The 18052-nt window shown below is 44.6% G+C and overlaps 2 protein-coding genes across 2 annotated transcripts; both read left to right on the forward strand.

Annotated features, from left to right (window-relative positions):
• Positions 1-703: 703 nt before the first annotated feature.
• Positions 704-6168, forward strand: LOC119337181 (plant UBX domain-containing protein 4-like). Its single transcript, XM_037609303.1, has 4 exons — positions 704-1326; positions 3603-3888; positions 5359-5454; positions 5537-6168. The coding sequence occupies exons 1-4, from the start codon at positions 761-763 to the stop codon at positions 5918-5920; spliced, it is 1332 nt and encodes a 443-aa protein (XP_037465200.1). The 5' UTR covers positions 704-760; the 3' UTR covers positions 5921-6168.
• Positions 6169-9572: 3404 nt separating this feature from the next.
• On the forward strand, positions 9573-14787 carry LOC119339878 (protein STRUBBELIG-RECEPTOR FAMILY 8-like). The gene is made up of 16 exons (XM_037611777.1): positions 9573-9894; positions 9974-10109; positions 10669-10740; positions 10827-10892; positions 10974-11045; positions 11134-11205; positions 11733-11804; positions 11899-11964; positions 12054-12119; positions 12205-12536; positions 12800-13044; positions 13141-13412; positions 13510-13645; positions 13758-13894; positions 13995-14151; positions 14377-14787. Exons 1-16 carry the CDS (start codon positions 9807-9809, stop codon positions 14530-14532), a joined length of 2145 nt encoding a protein of 714 aa, XP_037467674.1. The 5' UTR covers positions 9573-9806; the 3' UTR covers positions 14533-14787.
• The last annotated feature ends 3265 nt before the right edge of the window (positions 14788-18052 follow it).

The following is an 18052-nucleotide window of genomic DNA, read 5'->3' on the forward strand; positions in this document are numbered from 1 at the left end:
AGTTAGTGCACATATTAGTGCCTAAATTGCTCGTCCTTTCTTAATTTGATGGATCTTTTCGTCTCGCACATGATAAATCACCGTCGTGATAAGAAAACCATCATGCATAAATTTGATTCTACATTATAATGAGAATTAAAGTTAATATTTATCTTGCCAGAGGGCAACATAAAAATTGGAGATACTTTGTAAAGAAAAAAACATGCTTAATAGATAAAAATTATATCGAAAGTCCATGTTTTGAAAAGAGAAGGGCAATACCTAGTGCACATCTAGATATGCTTTAGTAAAACCATAAAAAAAATTAATTAAAATGTATAGTAGAATATTAAAAAGTTAGTGCACAGATTACTTCTTGCTCCCCCACAAATGTTCTTGGGTAACAGGCCCCCGAGCCACAAGGCCCAGCAAGATCTGTGACTAACTTTTGCTCCCCCACAAATGAGCTTGGGTGACAGGCTAACGCGACGAAGCCCAGCGACAGTGTTGCAAGAGCAGTCCTTTTATTCCCGTGTATGCGAACTAAATAAGGCGAGGTGGGACTAAAAGTTGTGTCTGCCAACAAAATTCAAGATACTACCGGGCTAAATAAACAACAGCTTCTCCAAACTCAAAGCCCAAACAGAAAATATCGAAGTCGGTAGCCCATCGCGGCGTGACGGCCCAAATGGCCAGACGCGGTCAAAAGGGAGAGGCAAACGAGACGAGAAGGCTTCCTCCCAAAGCCTTCCAAGCCAGACACACGGCCGCCGCAGCCGAGATGGCCGCCGGAGATGCCACCCACGCGCCGCCGGCCGCGGAGGCGCAGTCTCTGGTGGAGTCGTTCTGCGCCGTCACCTCGGCGACCCCCGACGAGGCGGCCTTCTTCCTCGAGGGTCACAACTGGGCCCTCGAGGCCGCCGTTCGCTCCTTCTACGACAACACGGAGGTCGACGCCGATGGCCCCGATCCGGCACCCCAGCCCCCGCCACCCGTCCCAGCCGCTGTCGATGGCGCGGACTCCGAGGACGAGGACTACTTGGGCGTCGGCGACAAGGATGAGGGCGACGAGGACTACGTGGGCGGCGGCGACGAGGACGACGACGAGGATGCCGCCCTCGCCGCTGCGTCTGCGGCGGCAGATGAGCGGAGGAGGAGGCCCGCGAAGAGGCAGAAGAGGAGCCACCAAGCGCGGGGCGGGAGCGGGGGTGCGAGTGGGAGGGGGACTGTGAGGACGCTCTCCGATCTCGGAGGTGGCAAGGGGCGCGCGGGGTCGGACGAAGACGAGGACGAGGACGACGACGAGTGGGCGCCACCCCCTGAGTTGTACACCGGCGGCGAGAGGAGGTCAGTGCTACCTGCATCCCAGGGTTTTGCGATGCTTGCTTCATTACTAGCTAGATCGCAGAGGCAACTCATTTCTAGGGTTTTAGGTTGCGTTGTTTTTGGCCTAATTTTGTGATCCAGGGGGGTCGCTGCGAATTGAGGGGCCGCTGGATTTGTGGTGAGAGGGAGCTAACTAAACGTGCCAAAATTGCTGGGTGCTTTCACGTTTACTCATTATTAGTATCCACACTCTTGTGAATTTCTGGATAGCGTTCGGTTCTGCTAACATTATTTTGGCGAATGCCTGGGGCCCTAGGTCTTGTATAGATACAATAATGTAATCTGTGTGAACGCCAAATCGTTGGGATGGCATGAGAGTTAAATGTTGTTCTTCTAGACAACCTTATCTGTTCCTTAGTATTAGTAGCCACAAATTGCTGATCTATGTTTGCAATCTTTGCAATACTTATGCAGTGTCCCTGCAATGAGTATGGGTTTGTGTATATTGATATGGCATTACTGGTTTGTGTTTGTCAAGGTAGCGTTTCTCTAGACTTGTGATTTGAGTTCGAAGTTCAATCACTGGCAACAAAGCTCTTTAAAATTTTCCTGTATCTTTACAGCATACCAATAAGTTTAAATCCTTTGTTAGGATTGTGTGTGGATCAATTTAGTTGGTAGAGTTATCCAGCATTTGGGTATTTTAGTCGCGAGCAACTTACGTTTTACAATTGCTGGTGTGACTTTCTGGTACAGCTGTAGTCCTTAAATTTACCTGTCTGTTCTTATTATAGAAGTGCTATAGAAATCTTACTTAGCACCATGGAACAAAAGTTCTTGGATATCTGATATAACTTGCTAGGCTACTTTCCAGTACTGAGAACTGGTTCTCCGTAATATGATATGTTCATAAAGTTGTGATAGTAAGAAGTTTGTGTAATTAAGAAGGAAATCTTAACATGGAGAGTTAGAAATGATTGCCCTGTTTTTTTTAAAAAAAATTATCAGAGATGAATCTCTGGATATTGTTATGGGGTCAGGTAGTTGGCAAGGATGCGAGAATATGCGTGAGCTCTAGTAATTGGTAAACTTGTTGGTTACCTAGTTATTTTGTTTCTTATTGTTGAGTTGGCATGTTCAACTAGATTTGGGTTATTTCTGATGGGTTTTGGTTAGGCATAATCCCTATGGCCATAATTTCAGTGTTTTATCATATGTTAGCAAAGGCATGTGGAATGAAAAAACAACATGGGCTTGGACTTATTCGTGGTGATTATTCATCAGCCAATTTATAGAATCTAGTGGAACCAGGTTGATTCCTGGCTGGTTAATGCTGGTAACTAGATGGAAACTTAAAATTGATTCCATGATTAGAAATGTTACAGTATATGTGGATTGCACTAACCCTTTCCATCAGTTCGGACTTTTGGTTGCGTTGGCTAGTGCATGAAGCTTAACATGGTATCAGAGCTAAGGTCTTGAGTTCAAGTCCTGGTTTGTGCAATTTATCTAAAAATTGCCGATGCCCCCCTTTGTGTCCACGTATAGGCCTCTTGAGTCATACGTGAGTTTCGCGCACCGTCGCTCTCTTCCGGTTGCACGTGTTGACTTGTCTTCCCCGTCACACGTGAGAGGGGGTGTTACAGTATATGTGGATTGCACTAACCCTTTCCATCAGTTCGGACTTTTGGTTGCGTTGGCTAGTGCATGAAGCTTAACAAGAAAAACACCTTCGATTTCACATGTTCTTCTGTTCAGTGTTCATAAATATATCTTCTGCAACAAACTATTCTTCGACTACTTGGAAGCCACTTCTCAGCAGGCATGGATCGTGGTTTTACCTGCTCATTTTTTGTGGTGATTAGTATGGATTACATTCTAGGCTTTATCCCAAACCTACAGAAAACTTAGGCAAGAATGCATCCAGGGCCCTTAAAAATCTAGGAACCACCCAAAAGAACTGTCTCAAACTAAGAATTAAATATTTATTTTTATATCTTCTGCCATGATGTTATGTAAAATGTGATTACATGGAGATTTAAATTGGCCTGACTTGGTCACTTCTTGGAATAGCTTGCCACTTCCTCTTCCTTGAACTTACCAGGAAGTTAGTCCTGACTGATTGGCCTTGGGTGTCATACACATTTAGATATCATTGTATCAGTGATAACATGATAAAGGATCATAGTTAGATCCATAGATGATGTGCAGTGAAGGCTCTTATAAATTGTATGCTGTGCAGCCTTTCTACTTCTATATTTTTAATAGGCTTATAACTTTCATATTACTTTGTTCAGTGGAATGGTTGTTAGAGATCGATCCAAACGCAAAAATGTTGCGGATGAGGTTTTTAAGCAAGCTAAGAGGAAGGGAGCTAAGCAAGGCCCAGCTCGCCGGCAATCTTCTAGTTCAAGGAGCTTTCCTGGGACTAGCAGACTTCTAACAGGTGAAACTGTACAGCCTGACACACCACAGCCACCAGAGGAAATTGTTCACAACATCTACTTCTGGAGTGATGGGTTCACAGTAGACGACGGTCCACTCAGAAGTTTCAACGACCCAGAGCATGCAGCCTTTTTAGAGGTAAAAAGAACTCTGATGTGTGCAACTGAGTGTATATGCACTACTGGTTGTTATATCTGTCTCGTGAATTGATATATGCTTTTTGCTATTTCTTTTACTTTTATAATGCTTTATGTTCACCCTTCTGTTTACAACATGGAGTGATAGTTCTGTCTTGAACCTTTTGCCGTTACATGCTGATGATTATGTGTGCAATATAGCATAATAATGGTTAATCTTTTACTCATAAAGATCTGAGTTGGCAGCGGTCCATTCACCGCTTAGAAGTTATTAGGAATCACCACAGGTGTCAACCATTTTATGGAGGATGTACATATGCTTGATTCGACTAATGTATGTTTTGAGATAATGTTTATTAATTTTGTGCAAATTCATGGATTATATCACAAGTGTTTAAACAACCGACAATATATAGCCAAAAAATATATATGTACCAGCGCATGAGCATTTAGCTAATTGAAATAATGTCTGAGTGACCTCTTTCCATGTTGTTAGACGTAATAATTTTTTAGCTGGTACTCCCTCCGTCCATGAATATAAGTGTACATATAGAAATTTTAGGACAGATTACGGGGTGAAGTAAAAAATGCATTGGGAAGTGCAAGCCACCATCTCTCTTCTCTTTAATTACCCCACCCCAATGAGCCAAGTGCATGCAGAAAGTGAGGAGACCATGTGGTGAATGTTATAGGTTTTGATTACCGTGCGATGATAGAGAAACATTTTTTACACTTTAAAGTGCATTTGAAAGATAGAAGTACACTCTTTTGTGGACAAACTTTGAATGACAAATGTACACTTATTCGTGAGTATTCAAGAAACTAACTCAGCTTTGCTTCAGTGATGGTGTCTCTCGGTTCCTCTTATTTCTGCAATGGTCCCAGTTAATACATACATAAGCCAGGGTTATGGCTGTGTTAGTCGTTAGGCAATTTTTTTTGCCATTAGTTACACATATTTCCTGTCCAATAACTTGTTTCGTAGCAAGTTATCAGTGTATTGCAGTAGCTTGCCGAGTAAAATAATTCTGCATATCAAGGCATCCTGATTTCTTGATGAAATAGGCAAAGGGAAAAAAATAGGTAGCTTTATCAGCTACTCCCTCCGTTCCCTAATATACAAGTCTTTTCAGAGATTTCAATACGGACTACATTCAGATGTATATAGACGTATTTTAGAGTGTAGATTCATGTATTTTGCTCTGTATGTAGTCTGCATTGGAATCTCTAAAAGGACTTATATTTAGGAACGGAGGGAGTATATTTTGTTCGAACTCCTTTGTTGTTGCTTATCCCCTGATTGAATCTGTTGGTCTTACTCGTAACACTTTCTGTTTGGCTATGTTATAAAGTGTGTGGAACATGCATTTGTTCTTTTATTCTGTCACATGTTGCTGTTGTTATATCTGCTTGTGCTGAATTGAACGCAAGTAATCCACTTATCTATCTTTTGATTTTTCTGTTTCCCTAGAGCATCATGAAGTCTGAATGCCCAACTGAGCTTGCGCCGGCTGATGGGATGTCTAAGGTGAAAGTAAATCTTATCCGTAAAGAAGAAAAATGTCCTGTAAGTATCATGTAATTTCTGTAGTGCTCCATATGTTTCTTAAATGGTTGCCGTCGCAATAATGATCGATACCTGAACACAGGAGCCAGTCAAGCGCCCTGCCCCATTTCAAGGAGGGGGGAGAATTTTCGCGGCACCTTCTGAAAACTCTGCTCCTTCGGGTATCACTCCTGCGGCTGCTGCTTCTAGCACTGCGACCACTACCGCGCCCAAGACTATCACAGTGGACGATTCTTTGCCGTCAACCTCTCTCCAGATCAGGTTTGCCGACGGCAGCCGTGTGGTTGGGCGCTTCAACACAAGCCACACGATCAGTGACGTGCGGGCGTTCATCGACACAACAAGGCCAGGAGAAACAAGCGACTACACGTTGCAGGTCGGGTTCCCCCCGAAGCCGCTCGACGACGCGACCAAGACCATCGAGGAAGCCGGCGTCGCCAACTCGGTGATCATCCAGAGAGTCTAAGCTGGACGGGCTGTTAACCCCACGTCGTCGAACACACCATCCATCCATCCGTCCCAAGCGTGCACATTTCCTTGCCCTTTTGTCCGTCCCTGAGCTCTCTTGGATTCTAGCTTTTGAGCCTTCCATGGCCGCACTTCACTAGCCGCCCCTCGGGTATTAAGATTGTAAAAATCAGCGAGATCTGGGTACCCGTCCGTCTTATTCATCCTGCTATAGCATAAGTATACTTGGCTTGCACTTGTGCTTCATGTCCGGTCTGCATCACGTTTCGTCTGTTGGCAGTCCTTTTGTTCGGTGTCTAACGGTCCCTTTGGTACGGGTGTGGGACAGGGAAGGGTAGCTGCAACGGATGCCCATTATTCATGTTTTGTTGTTATCATCGAACCGATGTCCTGACGCGGTGACGCCGATGGCAATTTGCGAGCAACCGGGGTGAGTTGTTAGCAGGCAGTGTCTCTTTCTGGCCAGGGGTTTCAGGAGTTATTACAAGAAAATTCCCGGCCTCTGAACACGGTATAACAAGTACCAGTTCGTAACATTTTCCTGTCACGGCGGCCTCACTTTTCTGTGCAAGTGTTTGCCGATGCTGGCAACACTGGCTCGTCATTTCTTGTTCGGGAACAACATTCCTGCGCTGAGAAGTCGGAGGCAAATAATTGCTTTTCACTTCTATCTCATTTCTGAACTGAGCCAATCGAGTGATGAAAAAGGTCTACACCTAATTATCTGACCCAAACCGGTGGAGTCATCCAACAGCAAGTAGGTTCATCATCATCTGCCTCCGCCGATCCGGCTCTCGTCACCGTTCCAATCTAGTACTAACAACACAAGATCGCATCGCATCACATCACTGGATTCAGGGTCCAACCCGGCCATGATTATTGGCCTATTGCATTGCATCGGCCGCTCTGTACTACCAGACGGCACGGCGCATCAGGGAGGGCTCGCCGACAAAACGGGCGTGCGATACTAGCTGTAAATCGGCGCTATTGATCCGCCCAGTCGGCGGGACGCGACACGGCGGAGCGCGACGCGGCCGCGCCGTGTGCCGGTGGGCGCGGAGGTCGCATGCATGGCCATTGGCCGCGAGATCAGATCCGGCTTAATAATAAAGTAACTTTGCTTGCTCTGGTTAATTATTGGAGAGGCTGGTTCGACCGACCGACCGATCTGCTTGACTAGTCCTTAGCCTACTTGTCACGGGAGGGCGCCTCCATGCTCACAGGTCTGAATTACTTGGTGATCAGTGAACTTCCTAGCATGTTCCTGTTTGGAAGCTTCTCCTGTCTGTCAATCTGACTCCGATTAGCACGACTTTTGGAGGGCAAGTTGCCTGTTGTTACACACGCAGACACACTGACACAGTTAACCGGCCGGGTCCAACAGTTCTTTTTCTCTGTCCCTATCAACTTTTGTTCTGCCTTTTTAGGAGACTGTTGTTCTGCTCAGTGCTCACAACATTATTCAGTTTGGTAACGCGTCACGGGTTCTTGGATGGACGCGATCCAGTGTGTTGACTACCGGTTTCTCGGATGTTAATAATAACTAATAAGATACCTACCTCGAGAAGACACACTGAAAGGAACCCCTCAACACTTGGGCTGTGTGTGCACTCTCCATGATAATCTCGTCGGTGTAAAGTGTTTTCTCTGCTCTCTTTTTTTTTTCTCCATGTATGTTCAACATGCCATGACAAACAATTTCTGATTTTTTTCCCTTTCCATAACACACAAATGTTCCGCTTGTCGTTTTCTATTTGGAACCTGAGAAAGAGCTTTTTACAGGATTGCTGAGAACAACCAATTCTTAGGTTTTCACATTTCTGTGTTCTGGAAGTGGTCTTTTGCAATCCTTTTGAATCAAAGAAGCCCCTTGCCCCTTACTATTCATTCGTCCGTCCGGGTTTATTAGAGCATCCCGCATATAGCTCATCAGTTTCCTGTATGTAGGTCAATGCCATTTTTTGGTAGTCTGATGACATGTATTGATGTAGTAGTCGTGGATGATCGTAGAGGTAGTAGGATGCATGTGGTTATATGGGTTTGGGGTTTGCTAAATGAGGTCCCGGTTGTGGAATCAAAAAAAGGCATTGACCTACATACATAATAAGCTATGGACAAAGATCATCCACGGCTATTATATTAATACATGTCATCGGACTATCAAAATTTGGTATGGTCGACATACATAATAAGCTATGGACAAATATCATCCAGGGCTATTACATCAATACATGCCATCGGACTATCAAAATTTGGCATGGTCGACATACATAATAAGCTATGGACAAATATCATCCACGACTGCCCCTGCCATTGCCGGCGTCCTTGGCGTCTTTGTCGCGGAAATACCGCTCGAATATGCAAAATAGATTAAGCCGGATGTGCGCATTGCCGGAGTTGTCCAACCTGCCACAGTCCTCCTCCTCTTTGGGGGTAGTTCGGCCATGACACGTTGGCAGGGTCTTGAGCTCAAGGCCTTTTGGCTTTGGTACCATATTAAATTCATGCTCCAACTAGTTGCTTCAAAAGTCCGAACTGATAGAGAGATGCGGGCAATATATTTCAACAAACATAATCAGTGCATCGTGTGAACATGTCTTGGGATTCTAATTTGTGACCGTACCCTCGTACCCACCTTAGCTCAACCAAATAAAAATTTACTTCATTTGGCTGAACTAAAGAGGGTCACAAAAGACATACCCTTTCACCTCTTGCCCACACGACCAGGGATTTTCTGCCTCCTGCCAGTGCCGCCGCTGGCCCGCCTCATCTCTGGTGGCCTTAGGGTCATGAAGGCGCGGTGGACCTCGACACTTGCTGGCGAGAGGATTCTTGCCCCGTTTTAGGTGTTCTTTTAAGGTCGATTAGGGTTTGTGTCATGCCCAGGAAGGCGAGGCGATGACTATCTGAAGATGAAATAAGGTCATGCACTCCTGCCCGTCTATCCCCCGCCTTGGCGGTGCGTCTAACGTCGTCGAATGGCGTGTGGAGGTGCGTCTCCGACAGATCTTATGGGATTCAATCGGAGTTGGTCTCCTGTGGATCTTCATGGATACAATCTTCGTTCATTTTAATTGTGTCTTCGTGTTGCATCCTTCTGATCTATGCTTCTGTTCATCAGTGGGATTGATGTTTTGCTGCGTTGGTCATTTGGGGTCTTAGCACGATGACTTCTTGACTGGCTACTACAACAAGTTTTGCCCGGCTCCGGTGAGGAGGGGTCAGGCGATGATGGCACCGCGCGCCTTCGGCTTGCTCGAGAGCTTGTAATCGTCGCTAGATGGTCTACTATCTATATTTTTTTTTATTTCTGGTGTTCTTTGTACTACCATGACAAATGATTAAGTTTTTCTAAAAAAACCCGAGAGAGGGTCAGAGAATACCCTGAAGGGTACCCATTTGCACCCTGATATGTCACCCGGACCTGGTCCTCTCTAGCCGTTAGACGGATCGAATTTTGATTTAAAGCTTGTGGCATAATAGATGTGCCTTTTGTGTCTAAACCCATGATCATTTTTTTATCGGTGCGCCAGCTCGCCTTCCCCCCTCCAACAGCTCGTTGTCGTCCCCCACATTTACGAAGCCAAAAGCACGCCGCGGCGGTACCCCACACCGCGGACAACCGCAGCGAGACAAGGACCCGGGAACCCGAGACAGGAAGCGGATGGGGGAGAGGGACCAATCCTTGCCGACGCCACACTGCATCCCCCGCCCACTGCCTCGAGCAAGCATGGCATCGAGCACTCCTTTCTATATTAACTAGCCCCGGATAGATAGATAAGAGCGAGGCATGGGCCGTCGGGAATGGTGATCACCGAGGCCAGGTCGTGTCAGCCGAGAAGATAGCCGCGACGAGTGTTTTCCTAGCGGAGAGAGGGCCAAGAATGGCGGCGCTGGCCGCCGCCGCCGCTTTTGCCGGCCTCCTCCTCGCCCTTGCGCCCGTGGTCGGGGCCGATACCGACGCCGGCGGCGGTAATGCCGCCCAACCTCTTGGTTTCTTGGCAGGCATTCTTTGTGTGCCTGATGTTTGGTATGCCCTGGGTTCTTGCAGTTTCGGCTCTTGGGAACCTCTACACCTCCTGGAACAGCCCGGCCCAGCTCGTCGGTTGGTCGGCGGCCGGCGGCGGCGACCCCTGCGGCGCCGCCTGGATGGGCGTCTCCTGCTCGGGCTCCGCCATCACCTCAATGTAAGGGTCTCTCTCTTGTCCTAAATTGTTCACTGATGAAGAATTAAAGAGGGCAAAGCGATTTGCCACATTGTGGATTGATCCTTGGTCGCTGCATTCTGGTTGCATGAAAGGTTTGGGCATGGTAGCCTCTTGCAGGGAAATCTCTGTCAGAATTTGCATCCTTTGAGGTATTTTGGACACTGGAAAAGTGTACAAACAGTATGCTGGGCAGAAAATATCTGTTTGATTTCTGGGACAAAAAGTTCTCCTTTTCCTTTCTTTTGCATGCATGCTGTGAAAAACAGAGATTTATGTAACCCTGCTCTGAACTGACTAGTTTTGTTTGCCTAAGCTTTTTGGTACCAAGCTTTGGAGAAACCTCTATGTATTTGTGCTTTTCAATTCAAAGTTGCTGTAGACTATCGAAATGTTACTGACAGAAGATTTTGCATATTTGTACCAATTTTATTTTCCCCTTTATTTTGCGCTTATCTGATTTTACCGTTGTTGTCATAAGAATTTCTCTGAAACGAAGTTAATCAGCACTGATATACCCTGCTTCCTTCCTATTTTGCAGCAACCTTTCTGGTATGGGATTGAATGGCACTCTTGGCTACCTACTGCCCAGTCTAGTGGCATTGACAACGATGTATGAGCTAACACCAGTAGTACAAATCTTCATTGCTCTATGTTTTCCTTAAAAAACTCATATTATTTTCATTTCTGTACTTGCAGGGACTTGAGTAACAACAGCTTGCATGATGTAATTCCGTATCAGCTGCCACCAAATCTTATCCATCTGTAATGCTTCTCACCTTGCACATCTTCATTACCATTTACAAGTAATTTGTTCTTGCTGTTTTACTCATACCAATGATGCAGGAATTTGGCCAGAAATAATTTTTCCGGCAACATCCCATACTCTATATCCAACATCTTATCACTTGGCTACCTGTAAGTTGCTTACTACCGCAAATATGTGATTAAATTTGTGGCATTTTTTATGTGACATAGTCTAACTACAAATAACATCTGCATGCAGCAATGTCAGTCACAACTCTCTGTTCCAGGAAATCGGCGAACTATTTGGGGGCCTCAATTCGCTTTCTGTATTGTAAGGCCTACTGAGACTTTTTATCTTCGTCTTTTTGGGTGCTATGAGCTACATTATTCACTAAATAAGGATAGGGGTGCCCAAACCGAAGCTATGAGCTACTCCCTCCTTCCATCTATATAGGGCCTGATGCATTTTTCAAGACCGCCTTTGACTATTGACAAGATTAATAGTACATGAGATGTATAGTGTGAACATTATATCATTGGAAGCTCCTTTCACATACGAATTTCACGGCATGATTTGTGTAAGTTGCATGTCATATATTATTGCTCTAACATTTGGTCAAAGTTAGCCTCTAAAAACGCATTAGGCCCTATATAAATGGAAGGAGAGAGTATATAATTCTTTTTCTTCATCTTTTTTGGTTGCCGAAGCTGAATTTAATTATCCAGTTTTACCTGTGAAATGTGCGTTCGAATGATGATTATCGGCACTAAGGCGGGCCGCTGCATAAATGTTAGCAGAGCATATGCATTTTCCCCTTGTTACATGACTTCATCTTATGTTTTTTAATATCCTTTCAGGGATTTATCTTTCAACAACTTGTCAGGGAATCTTCCAGTTTCTTTTGTCTCTTTGTCAAATCTTTCTAGCCTGTAAGTACTAAGTAGTTTTCAACTCAATCTGCTCGCTTTTGTGTTTCAGTTTCATGGGTTTTCCATAATTCTTTACTTTCATCCCATCGTGCAGCTATATGCAAAATAATCAACTATCGGGCACAGTCAATGTCCTCAGCAACCTAAGCCTTACTACACTGTAAGTGACTGCCCATTTGCCAACGTGACTGCTAATAAACTTTGCCTGCTTTTTCGTCTGATGCGTACAATAATTATGCCTTTAAACAGAAATATAGCAAACAACAACTTCAGCGGATTGATACCCGGGGAGCTCAGCTCGATTCCAGATTTGAGGTATGCACTAGAACATATTTTATTGCTGGTTTATTACACATCATAATTTCTAGAAACTAATAGGTTAGTGCAATTGCAACCATAGCGCTGGAGGGAACTCATTTATCAATATGCCTGCATCTCCACCACCGATTATCATGCCACCATCTGAGAGTCCACTTGCTCAGCCGGACCGTCCTCGAGTACCAACAACTTTTCCAAATGGCCCTGAGGATGAGATCCCTATCGATGAAGGTGACAAGAAGCAAGGCCGGCAAACAGGTCTGCTTGTAGGGTTGGCTGTTGGGTCAGTGGCTGCTGCTTCATGTATACTTTTCGCGTTGGTGTTCTGCCTTCACAGTGTCCATAAAAGAAAGGATGGTGGTACCGGTGAACCGAAAGACTTTGTAGGTGCTCTTGCAGTAAACATAGACAGAGGTATGCTCCTATTTCTTTACACATGATAGTTTCTTGTTACCATTTGAAGTAAACATAGGGAATTGTAAGTTCACCTGGAGTAGGATTAGACCTGTTTGAGGTAAAGTGTGAATCAGAATTTTTTATTTTTGCTGTTATCAAAGTAAAGGAAAGGTAAAAATGAAACAGTTGCAGGAGGCCAAAATGTTCATTAACTTTAAATTACTAAATTCTTTCTGGTTGGCAATTCAAATCCTTACAACCATTTTTTTTTGTGTGTGTAGATTCTAACAACAACATCCATCAAGACTCTCCTGTCGCAGCTTCAGTGCTCCAGCGGCCTATTGGCACTCCTGAGAGGGCGTATGGTGTAAATAGTTCTCCAGCAAAGAAGATAAAGGTTCCTGGTGCGGCGACTTCTTATACTGTCGCTTCGCTCCAAGTTGCTACAAACAGCTTCTGCCAAGATTCCCTACTCGGTGAGGGTTCACTTGGTCGTGTTTACAGAGCTGATTTCCCCAATGGAAAGGTAAAAATACATTTACATGTAGCCCCCATTTGGGTTTTGAAGCGTTTTATTTTCTCTTCATCATACACTAGAACTGAACTGTGCGCCTGGCTGTAGGTACTTGCTGTGAAAAAGATAGACAGTGCTGCCCTTTCCTTGTATGAAGAGGATCATTTTCTTGAGGTTGTATCGAACATTTCTCGGCTTAGGCACCCGAACATCGTGTCGCTTACAGGCTATTGCGCTGACCATGGCCAAAGGCTTCTTGTATATGAGCACATCGGAAACGGAACACTACACGAAATGTTGCACTTCTCTGATGAGGCGAACAAGAGCCTTTCTTGGAACGCCCGTGTGAGGATTGCGCTAGGCACCGCTCGAGCTTTGGAGTATGTTGTCTCAAAGATCTACTGAATATAGTGCCTTTCACTCTGCACTTTTCTGGTGAAGGGAACTTATAACAGTGTATTGCTAACCTTTGTTCAGGTACCTGCATGAGGTGTGCCTTCCCCCTATTGTACATAGAAACCTCAAGTCATCAAATATCCTGCTTGATGAAGAGTGCAGCCCACATCTGTCTGACTCTGGGCTTGCTGCCTTCTCACCAAATCCTGAGAGAGAGGTAAGTAACATGGTAGCAACATAGTACCAATGGATTCTTTTTCAGAAGTTTCTTAATCATTTTTCATTGTTAGTTGGACTAAATCAGGTATCATTTTGTTATGTTTTGCCAGGTTTCAACGGTGCTTGGTTCACTTGGATACAGTGCCCCAGAATTCGCCATGTCAGGAATACATACTGTAAAGAGTGACGTGTACAGTTTTGGAGTAGTGATGTTAGAGCTTCTTACGGGCCGTAAGCCGCTAGACAGGTACCATTTCTGACCTGGAAATATGTACTATTGCTGTACATTTGAACCAAAAAATCACCTTTTGTTCTCCTGTTGCAATTTGAACCATTGTGTTGTGCAGATCCAGGGAGAGGTCAGAGCAGTCCCTTGTCGGGTGGGCAACCCCGCAGCTTCACGACATCGATGCACTCGCCAAGATGGTTGATCCAGCAATGGATGGGATGTACCCTGCGAAATCTCTCTCCCGTTTCGCCGACATAATCGCGTTGTCTGTCCAGGTACATCATTTTCTTTTCTCTCATGCTGCATAAGGCCATCAACATCTGTCCAGCTTGCAGCTAAAATATGAACAGCATTCACTAGCAATCTGATCATTCACCCCTGTCAATCTCAAAGTAGATTATGTTGATAGGAAAAGTAGTGGCTATGTTGATATATGAACTGAATTATTCTCTTCAGAGAGGTAGAGTAAGATCATAAATTTTCTGTCTGCCCTTCTGCAGCCGGAACCGGAGTTCCGTCCACCGATCTCCGAGGTCGTCCAGCAACTTGTGCGTCTGATGCAGAGGGCTAGCATGTTAAGACGACAATCGGCAGACGACCTAGGGTCTTCCTACCGTGCCCCGGAGCGCGAAGGAGGCGCGTGGGACGCCGTCTGAGGCCAAACCTCCTGCCAGCTATAAACCAGAGCTGTATCAGAACATATCATTCTGTGAGTATTAGTTTGTGTTCAGTTTTTACTTCATCTTCTGTCTGGTATTTCAGGAGCTTCAGCTTATCTGTTTGTACCAAATATGCTGGGAATTTTGTGAACGGCTTGTATAGATATAGGATTCTGTTCTGGTGATCAGTTGTAGATAAAAAAGGAAAGTAAAGTAAAGTGAGAGAAAAGGATTTGTGACAAGTTGAATGCTCACGCCTCTGTCAGACGGCGACCTGCGTGTGCCTTGCCAGTGTGGGAAGCCTCACTGATTCGCGGCGAAGCACACGTCGCTAGCTTGTCACGTCCTAACATATACTATCTTCTTTCAAACTAATTGCGTGCCATGTCAAACGTCTGAGCACATCATCTTTTGAATGCTCATATATTGGTGATGTTGAAGGCTCTTTTGTTTTCTTTCTTTTGTTGGGGGCTTGGGGGGGATCTTCGATGTGTTGCTCAATGTTTCGAATCCTGATACTATGGTTTTTAAAACCGGACCGGACCAAACCCTTGACCTTAAGCCCACGCACGCTGAACGACCAATAACCAACTTTTCCGATAACCAATTAGGCTAGCAACACGTTGTGAATTATTAATGGATTATATCGAATATTATACGCTCTCATTTGATTTGAGGCCAATTTTTTAAAACAATAACTTCGACGTTTAGATTTTTTGCCGCGAATGAACTGATGAACTGGCGGTCCAACCGATGAAAATCTAAACAAGAAGCCTCATCGGCTCGGTTTTCTAAGCTATGCATGATACCCCGCCCACTCTCTGTTCGCGAAAAACAAATTGTTCCACTGCGTCCACGGATGCACACAACCCAAGTCATTCTTCATTTCTAATGTTGATCCAAATATTGGTCCTCTTTCTAACCGGAACCCGGTATGTTTTGAATGTGTACTTGGTGAGTTATATATTTCTCTACCTAAAATTGGAGGTAACTTTTACTTTTTAATGACTCACACCGGAAAATAATAATCAGATTTGATCGAGCACAACATGGTTGCTTTGGAAACTCAGATAAATCTTGATAACCAGCAAAGTTGAGTGACTAGTGGCACTGGTGGAGCTTGAGCATGGTTTTTTTAGCCTCAATTAAAAAAAAAGAGCATGATGTTGGGAGGGGCCGAAACATTCTACTAGAATAGAGTTGAGAGGGCAAAGTTAGAGTAAATGTGTCATACATGGCTAAAATGTGAATATCCAATTCGGCTCCCGAGCTCATCTACATCTTGTGAACAGTACATTCAAAAGCAATACTAGAAAAGTAAAAAAAAATCAAATTTTTTTGTGGAAAAGATGCTTGAGTGCGTGATGTCCGTGCAAAGATTCAGCGCATTCGGATATCTGACGAGCTCTCAGCAAAAAATGCAAAATCAGGTCCAAACAGTGCAAAACAGTAAACTTTTTCACATACCTCAAATTTGTTTTTTTTCTTAGAGCTCGTCAGATGTTCAAATGCGCTGAATTTTTGCACAGACATCACACACTCAAGCATCTTTGACCATAATTTTTTTTTGATTTTTTTAATTATTTTACTATTTTTGGTGAATTTACTGTTCACTCCCGGTCTCCGATGAGCCCGGGAGCCAAAATGCCCCGTCCGGCTAAAATGGTCTTATAATCTCTTAGTTTACCATGTTCGCTAGAAATCGGGCATCGTGGGCTCCCTGGATTGTCTTGCGTGCATGTCCCCTCTTATCAATCGACCATCTCCCTTTTCTCCTGCATTGGTCCAATCTGTATGTGCGTGTGTTATGTGTTCACTTTGGCCCTCAGCTAGTCACCACAGTTTTTCTTGCCTGGCCCATACGTCCATGTACATGCCCTCTTCCCGGTTCTTGCATATCTTTTCATAACCCTGCAGATCAAGGGGGAGGGGAAAAGTGTTGGTTGCATTGGTTGTGTTGTGTCCATCGGTTGGTGCTCCTGCTTTGCGCGGTGTTACATACTACCGTTGAGCCTTGAGCTGTAATGCCGCACGATCTACCTTCCTACAGCATACGCTGCACAGGAAGACCGCCTGCACACCACGATGGCCACAACCACAAGTATGCAATGGATAGTGAAATATGGTACTTCTATGAAGTTATGAGTGAAAAGGAGCATCTGCGTGCCCGGGAAGAATGTCCAACTGTATAAAATTCTTGCACTTGACGTATGCTTGGGGCTTACGTATATTCTATATGGAAAAGAGAACAGAAGTCGGGTACCAAGGCAGTTTTTGGACTCCAGATTAAATTAATTAAGTTTGATTAACTAACTTAGTTCTTTTAATACTATGATGATCCGGTTAGTTAAGTTGTCTTAATCAACGTCCGTGTTACACTCCTCGTCTCTACAAGCGATCACGTCTAATCATTTTATATTGGTAGGCTACAGGATACTTAGCTATATTCTCTGTACGTACCCAATTATGTAAATCAACACTTAGTGTGACGCTTCAAATAAAATCCCGACAGTAGAAAGTTTATACATGCATTGCAAAGACGACAACCAATGCTAAAACATTTATTAAACTTCATAGGAATAGGATCGATAGAATCAATGTCACCATGCAATCACATTCAACTAAGTCTGTTTGATTTATACCACCCGCCCACCAGATGCAAGTCCGTTTGATTTATAACATCTGCCCATCAAATGTACTTCACCGCTACGCTGGAGACCATCTCCATCACCTATAATACTTAAATTTTTGAAAAGGAGGAACATATAATACTTAAATACATGCATCGAACTATAAAGACACCCAATTCCATTTGCATAAGGCAAGCAGGGCACACATTGCATGCTAGTTTGGTCTTAGCCGTGCGCGAGCTCAATGATGACTTGTCGATGGTGGCAAGGCACGAGAGCTGGATGGTGCAGTACAACCGTGTGTACAAGCAGTGGCGGAGCTACAAGGAATTTCCTGGGCGGGCCAAGCCAAAGGCAGACTAAAACTTTTGCCCTAGTAGTCCAGTTTTACCTTTATACTTAAGTGGTTTTGGCTCATGCTGGGTGGGCCATGGCACTGTTTTCTTCCTATGTAGCTCCGCCAGTGTGTACAAGGATGCAGTTGAGAAGGCACATCGATTTGATGTGTTCAGGGCCAATGCCAGGTTCATCGAGTCGTTTAACGCCGAGAAACGGAAGTTCTATTTGGGCGTCAATCAGTTCACTGACCTCACCAAAGAGGAGTTCAAGGCGACAAAGGCTAACAAGGGGTATAAACCAAGGTTCGAGAGGGTTCCTACCGGATCCAGGTATGAGGATGTAAGTCTTGATGCACTTCCGACAACCATAGACTGGAGGACCATAGGTGCAGTCACCCCCATCAAGGATCAGGGCCAATGTGGTAAGTATATTTAGGATAACAGTGTACAACACATACATTTCATTTTCTAGAATGTCGTCTTATAGTATCTACCAAAACATACCATGTGTAGGTTGTTGTTGGCGTTTTCCGTTGTCGCTGCTATGGA

The sequence above is a fragment of the Triticum dicoccoides genome, chromosome 7B (assembly GCF_002162155.2).
Source record: "Triticum dicoccoides isolate Atlit2015 ecotype Zavitan chromosome 7B, WEW_v2.0, whole genome shotgun sequence".
Classification (NCBI taxonomy): Eukaryota; Viridiplantae; Streptophyta; class Magnoliopsida; order Poales; family Poaceae; genus Triticum; species Triticum dicoccoides.